The sequence below is a fragment of the Phoxinus phoxinus genome (genome assembly GCF_949152265.1).
Source record: "Phoxinus phoxinus genome assembly, chromosome: 9".
Classification (NCBI taxonomy): domain Eukaryota; kingdom Metazoa; phylum Chordata; class Actinopteri; order Cypriniformes; family Leuciscidae; genus Phoxinus; species Phoxinus phoxinus.
In genome coordinates this window covers 25,417,323-25,424,822 of record NC_136884.1, presented here as the reverse complement: position 1 = coordinate 25,424,822, position 7,500 = coordinate 25,417,323, and the positions used below count along the sequence as shown (strand labels likewise).

The window sequence follows — 7,500 nt, the reverse complement described above, 5'->3', positions numbered from 1 at the left end:
GGCAGAGAACATGAACACTGGTTATATAAAAGCTTAACCTTATATCTCTTTTTTGGTTCTTCGGACAAATAATTAGCATATGCTGACAAAACACAGGTAGACTGCTGCGAGTCTGCGACATGTTTTGGTTCTTTCTGCCAACCAGTTCGCGACCACGCCCATATCGTGACGTCACATTTGACTCCGGCGAACATGCCGGCCGCTAATTAAGCTAACGTTATATAGCTGAGACAATTTTTTTGTTGTTGTTAATTTAGTATTTTTTTTTGTGTCATTACATTATAATGTTTTATTCATATATATGTTATACTATGTCCTCTGTAGAGGACACCAGGACTTATAAAATATATACCAAAACGATTTGATTTACAATTTTACGTTTTAGATCTGTTTGATGATCATATTTTTACCTTTACATTATATTGTGTGCTTCCTAATCTCTGCCACAAAAGCTAAACAAAACAAAATGATTTATGCATGGCATGATACCAGCAAGATTGTACCAAGAAGTGTTACTTGATGCTGTCAAGATACTGTGGGTAATAGCTAAATATGATAAGATTGTACAGTATTTTAATATGAATCAATGCTACTACAATTACTTAGCGACTCCAGGACAGCAGTGAATGATTTGCAAATGAATTAAGCCCATTGTAAGTTCATTGAATGCTGAAAGGTTTTATAAATCCAGTGTTTCAATTATTAAATGATTTACAGTCATATAGGCAAGGCTAGTCAAGACAAGTTTATTTGTAGAGCACAATTTGTACATTAGGCAATTCAAAGTGATTTACAGTTGTATATAATAACAATAATGCTGGTAAAATCAATTCATAAAACATATGATCATTAATCAATTACATTAAAAACAAATGGTGTAGCACAATACTTTCAGTTGGAATATGACAGCTATGTTCTGTTTATGCCTGTGTCCTTTCAGATTATGTATGCATACCCGGTTTTTCGAAAAACCTCTGAGGGTCGACTCCTCATGGGGCCAACTGAGGAGGCCAATAGGAGTGAGATCACGGTGGCAGGGAGGGCCAGGTGTAAGGAGGAGGTCCTGGCTGAGGCCACTGCCTTTGTGAGGCAGAATGGAGGGAATCCTGGAGACCAGTTCCTGGTTCTGGCTCACTGCAAGATCCAGTTTGGGAAACACCAGGGCCAGAAGTTCCTGTGGCTGCTGGAGAACTCACTGGGGTATGCAGTGTATCTGGTCAGCAGCATTTTGGGGGAGGAGGAGAGGAACAACCCACTGTCGGCAAACAAACACCTGTTCCTCAGATACACCTCGCAGATCAGGGAGGTAGGTGAGGCTGTGGAGGTGTATCAGAAAAAACAGGCCATGCTGCAGGAGGCCCAGAGGACGGGAGACTCTGGATGTCTGATGGTGGAGTTTGGTGATTTTAAGGGTAGGTCAATGAAGGAGGTGTATGAGGACCCAAGCAAGGAGGCCCAGGCTCTCATCACCTACCTAAATAAGGCAAAGGCCAGGCCTAACACCAACATGGCCCTTTTCAAAGCATACGTGCTGAAGAGGCAGGCTCCAGCCCACATGCCCACCACCACTGTGCCCGCTGCATCTGCCCCTACTGCTGCTGTGCCCACTGGCACTATGTATGTTCCTCCTCCACCTGCTGGCACTCAGAACAGGCCACTGCTGGTGACCAAGGTGAAGGCCCTTTTGGCGCGGGGGAAGCATTTATCTGCTTCACAGCTGGCACACAAGATTTTGTCTCCAGCCAAACCCTGTAAGTGATTGGCCAGCTTTAAAATCATTACAGTAGCCTATATATTATGCAGTATATATGTCTAACGAAAATACGTGTTTTGTCAACAGCAGCTGCAGGACCACGTTTCCCTCCTGCGTCTGAGTCCGCAGCCCGGAGACGACTCTTTACATGTGGTGAGTATCACTTAACGCATACAAGTGTGTTGGTGACATGTGCTTAGTGTTTTATGTTATTTTACAGACTCTGCTGCTAGGGATTTTTTTGAGGAGGAAGATGACGAGGAGATGGCAACTGTAGCTTCACAAGCTGAGGAGCAACTTCCTCAAGGTATGTAAATCTTAAACAATATTTTACAAACAATTCTGTGACAACAGTATTTTTTAAATGACATATCATATTCTTTTATTTTACAACACAGAGGAATGGCACTTCTCAGGTGTCAATCTACATTCACTCTTTGAGTGAACATCTTCAAAGCAAAAAGGGAATTTAAAGGTGTATGTAAAAGGTTTTTATTTCATTTTTTATCATAATCACAGACTAAAGCTCATTCTTGTCATCTCACACGTCCCCCACTCCCCTTGGAATAAGTGGCTGTTGTAGTTAGAGGCACTCACAGTGTTTGGGCTGCTTTGCTTCACATTTTGCTTATCCCATCTCATTTTTCTTCTTGTATTTGTCCTAATGGTGCTTGGGTGATAAACAGGATGATTTTCACTGCTTCCTTCCATCGTTTCATCATCATGTGGCCTGTCTACTAATCATAAATGCTTTGCACTAAACCTTGTAATCGCAGTAGCTGTCCAGCAGAGCTGAGAAAGTCATGCAGTGAAAGTCTAAAACAATAAGATAATTATGTTGTGTCTTTTTACGCTCCAGCCACTGCGGCCTTGAGAGGCCCTGCTCCTGCCCCGGCTCGTGCTCCTGCCCCGGCTCCTGCTCCTTCCCTGGCTCGTTCTCCTGCCCTGGCTCGTTCTCCTGCCCCGGCTCGTGCCCCGGCTCGTGCTCCTACCCCTGCTCCTCCAGCATTGTGGACCCCTGGCCAGGTGTCCCATTCGCCTGCAGAGCTTCCTGTCCACTGGAACGAGCAACTCCCATCTTTCCAGCAGGACTGGATCAGAAAGACTCTGTTCAGGGCCAACTCAAAAACAGGGAAGCCTGAGCTGATGCCACATCCCAACTTCTGGTGGTACCCTCCCCAGCCCCCGACCGTCTTCACCCAGCCCCCTGCTTCTCCTGATATCTTCTTCTGCCGCCCTCTGTTCCTCTGGATGCCGCTGAAGATGTGGTCCATTCCACTTGTCTGTGTCCAGCCAGCCTGCAATAACCACAAGCTGACAGCTGCTGGCCTTTATCGCACTGTGCGCAAGGTCCTGGACATAGACGGGTGGTATGACATGGCAACAGAGTATCTGGAGTGCAAAGGGTGCAAGAAGAAGTATCCAGCCTGGTCTGAAGACATCCTGGGACAGCTCGACATGGGACACCGCAGAAAATTCCCCGCCATTCTGACATACAGGTAGAACACATTCATATTTAGAGCAATGCACTGTAATTTGTTGTACTGTATAAAATCAAATACATTGCTTTACTGACATTAACATTGAAATAGCAAGATGTGGCACTGAACATAATTATTTGACTGTCTGTAGGTACTCGTGTGACTACCGTGTAGTCATAATGATGCGGGAGAGGACCCAGGGCAACAGTGTCACGCAGCTTCACAAAAAGCTGCAGGAGCAGCACACCTCAGCGTGGTCACAGCGGACGCTGGAGTACCTCACTGTCTGTGAGCCCTTCACAGACTCCTCCATCATTGAGCCTGCAGTCTTTTCTGCGCCCCCACCCCTCCCACCCATCCCCAAACCCAAGTGGCTGTTGTCTGTGTATGCCAGGGACGTCCTCTCGCGGCTACCTGAGGTCAAGGCCAAAATAACCTCGGTCTTTGGCTCTGTCCTCAAGATGGACTCCACCAAAAAGGTATAAAAAGTCAAGTTTGAATAATAATAATTGTTATTATCTTAAATTTTTCTTACATTTGTTTATTCTACTGTTTTTTTTCACATAGGTCACCAAAAAACTGGCCGGCGCTGCTGCCAACACTGCTGGTTGGTGCACTAATGTAGGCAATGAGCACGGCCAGGTGTTGGTGTCAGTGCTCACAGCGGCAGAGGGGCATGGACTGTGGCCCATGGCGGTGGGTCTCATGAAGAGGTACAGGGAGGCGGGAGTGGCACCGCCCGCCGTCATGTACGTGGACAGAGACTGCTGCAGCCCACTCGCACACGGACAGTCGCAGGTCAGAGCCATGTTCACAGAGTGGGATGAGCTCCAAGTGCGCCTAGACATTTGGCACTTCATGCGGCGCTTTGCAGCAGGTGTCATCACGGAGGCTCATCGGCTCTACGGCACCTTCATGACTCGGCTTTCCAGGTGCATCTTTGAGCTGGATCCAGATGATGTCGCTGCTCTTCGGTTGGCCAAACAGGGGGAGCTACAGGCCAGAGGAGCTGGTCCAGTCTCAGAGAAGGCCCTGGATAAGCTGATCACCAGGAAGGAGTTGGCGCTGCACTGTCGCAAGCGGACCAGAGGAGTGGAGGAGACCACCAAGAGGATCAAGGCACTCATTGAAGAGATGGACAGTGAGAAGGGGAGGGACACTCTGGGTGTACCACTGCTGGACCACGAGCGCATCCAACAGGTCTGGATAGACCAGCAGAGGCACATTGCCTGTATTCAGGACCCAGAGGGCTTCCCTCTGTACCAGAAGACAGACACAGTGAAGAAGGGTGGTGTGGAGCTCAGCTGCTATCGCTGTGCTCGTGGCTCCACCTCCTTGGAGTCTTTCCACCTCCATTTAAATCGCTTCATCCCAGGTAGGTTATAACTTTTATAACCTGCTAAAAACGTAAAACTTTTATAACCTGTTCTGCCGTTCTGAATACATAGATTATATATATTTGACTTTATTTAACCTCTAGGGACTAGTGCCAGTGATGCGCATTTCCAGGCCTATCTCCTGGAAGGCCTGATGCGCTGGAACCAGAACCGGATGGATGAAGCAGTAAGGGGAAAGACTGACCTGAGGACCTACAGCAGCGCTGAGAGGGAGGCAATGGACCGGCTCAGCCGCAAAGTGTTGAAGATGTCCCTGGATGAGCGCTACCAGCCTCCAGGGGCTTACACAGGTGAGAATTATTCATGTTAACTCAAACAAAAGATTATACATTATACAGGTGTATGAGTGTTTGAGTGTACATTTTTATATTTTATTTCAAATACTTCAACTATTGTTGTTTAATTTAGGCTTAATTTGAGCCTTTATAGCCTAATTTATTTGCTTTCTTTTCCTAAAGTGAATTTGCTTTATTTTGCATCTATGCTTATTATTTTATTGTTTATTATTTTCATTTTTTTTATCTGTTAAACTGCGTCAAGCCTACAAACGATCAAACTTTGAAAAGTTTGATTGTTTGTTTGTTTCAGTTTGTTATGGACAAATAGCCACTACAGTTATAATAATGTGAATGTGCTTTGTATGTGTGTTGTTTTGCAGGGGAGCTGCTGGGTATGGAGTATCTGTACAGTCAGTCTGGGAAATCCCTGACTGTTATGGATAACCCAGAAGAGGAGGATCGGCTGGTGGAGCAGATGGATGATGAGGTGGTGCAGGATGAAGGCTTCGTTGAGGAGGAACCTGAGGACCTCACAGTGCCAGTCCTCTATGACCCCATTGAGACTGTCCCAGTCCACAGCAGCTTCCCCCAGGCCTTCAACCCCTGTTCCTCTGCACCAGGATCATCCTCACTACAGCCACCCACATCCAGCCAAGGACTGCAGCGCCCTGCTCAGCCTCCTCTGCAGTCTGCCCAGCTTCCTCAGCAGCGCCCTGCTCTGCCTCTTCTACACCCTCCTCTGCAGCGCCCTGTTCACCCTCCTCTGCAGTCTCCTCCACAGCCTTCTGTCCAGCCAAGTGCTGCCTCTGCTCCTGCAACATCAACTGGGTCCAGTGTTGCAGACCAGGCTCCTGTAAGTAAGCTGCTCATTTTTAGTTTCCATTTGCTTTTACACTCTGACATTTAACATGCTATGTATTGTTATTGTAATACTTCTACAGGCTCCTGTTCTTGGACCCGATGGCATTGCGGGCTGGGATAAGGTGCAGGATCTGGCTGAGTACCTGATGTCCCTCCGTCAGGCACTCTACCTGGACGAGCAGCAGGTCACAGAGGTCATCCGTCTGTGGACTGCTCTTCCTGATGGGGACAAGAGGAGGATCCACTATCAGCCCAGACACCAGCCCAAACTGACCCACGGACGCTTCAAGGCTCCGAAAAACACAGGAGTGACACCGGGTGTGGAGAGTGTGAAGAGGTGTCTGATCGGTCATCCTGGGGGGCCGGCTCAGTGGCCCAGCACCAGTCGCTTAGTCGAGGCCATGTGCATCAAACTGTGTGCACTGCACAAGTCCCCAACTAAGAAAGATGGAGTCCGTCTTCCTCGTTGGACTAAGGTGCTCAACGATTACCACCACATCCGAGACCTGGTGCTGAACTGCCACACTCTGATGGAGGCCACGTCACTTCAGCTGTTTGTGCTGAATCAGAGGACTCTCACTCAGTGGTAAGCATGGTTTTACATATACATTTGAATGAAAGGGATAGCAGTTATTTATAATGAATAATTTTTTTGATTGCAGGTTTAATCGAAGGGAGAACATCCAGGAAGTGACTGTCCTTACCCAGGGCCTTGCTGCAGAAGACCGGATCGCTGTGGCCAGCTCACAGCTTCCTGCTCCGCGGGAAAGGCTGGATGAGGCTCCCTCCACATCAGGGGCCCGGCACGAGTTTGTCCTTCCTCCTAACAGAGCGGGACAGGCTCCTAAGCTACGGCCGGGCAAACGACCTGCCAGCGCTACAATTGTGCGGCCCATTACCCCAGCAGCTCCTACTCCTCCCCCAGTTCCTGTGCCACTGCCCCAGTTCATTTTATTGAACCCTGTGCCCACGCTGATGGCAGCAGGTGCAGGTGGCCCTTCAGCTGCTCCTTTCCTGGCTCCAACTCCAGTATTTCCTGACACGCCTGAGGCTCCTGCTCCCACTGCCTCGGTGTTTGTGTCCCGCTTCACTCAGAGGAACAGGCGACGCAGGGCAGAAGAGGAGGCCAGTGGAGCCCACAAAAGGAAATATGTCCGTGAAGTGGCATATAACAAATGCTCTAAGTGTGGCAAGCCCAAAACTAAGGAGTTCGGCCACAGCCGCTTCGGCAGTGCCACGTTTTGCCCCAGTGTCTCTGGTGGCAAATCTTTAGAGGAGTGGCTGGTAGAACAGCGCCAGCAGAAAAAACCTGGACAGCCACCTCCATAATAATAATAATCTTGTAAATACTAGACTGTAAATATGTAAACATGTAAATAAATCTTGATACTTACCTCAGCTGCAACTAATTGATGTTAAAATGTAAATACTTTTACCTTCTTTTTTCCCCATCTTTCTGTAATGACTTGTTTGTTTCATTTATATTACAGAATGTTCTATTCTATTTCCACATTGTTAGTTGTTTATTGTTGTTTATTAATGTCTTGTACTTAGTTTTAGTAAATAATACTGTTCACACTCTTATTCATTGTGCTGCTTTTAATTGCCTTGGGACTGGAATGTGCAATCTGTCCTATTATATATTGTGTGTATGTACATATATTTATATATGTGTGTGTGTACTTATTTCAATATTTGTATATATTAATTTTAATAAAACATTTTACATT

General features: G+C 47.1%; 1 protein-coding gene across 1 annotated transcript in view; it reads left to right on the top strand.

Moving 5' to 3' along the window:
- LOC307004508 (uncharacterized protein) overlaps positions 1 to 7,099 on the top strand; it is a gene marked incomplete at both ends in the record, with an annotated part of 31,879 nt that extends 24,780 nt beyond the window's left edge. Inside the window, 10 exons of the mRNA XM_079623828.1 lie at positions 941 to 1,751; positions 1,841 to 1,906; positions 1,974 to 2,060; positions 2,613 to 3,252; positions 3,386 to 3,713; positions 3,802 to 4,609; positions 4,715 to 4,921; positions 5,290 to 5,762; positions 5,851 to 6,356; positions 6,433 to 7,099. Coding sequence (XP_079479954.1) covers positions 941 to 1,751; positions 1,841 to 1,906; positions 1,974 to 2,060; positions 2,613 to 3,252; positions 3,386 to 3,713; positions 3,802 to 4,609; positions 4,715 to 4,921; positions 5,290 to 5,762; positions 5,851 to 6,356; positions 6,433 to 7,099 — 4,593 coding nt within the window. The remainder of the gene's footprint in view (positions 1 to 940; positions 1,752 to 1,840; positions 1,907 to 1,973; positions 2,061 to 2,612; positions 3,253 to 3,385; positions 3,714 to 3,801; positions 4,610 to 4,714; positions 4,922 to 5,289; positions 5,763 to 5,850; positions 6,357 to 6,432) is intronic.
- Positions 7,100 to 7,500: the final 401 nt, after the last annotated feature.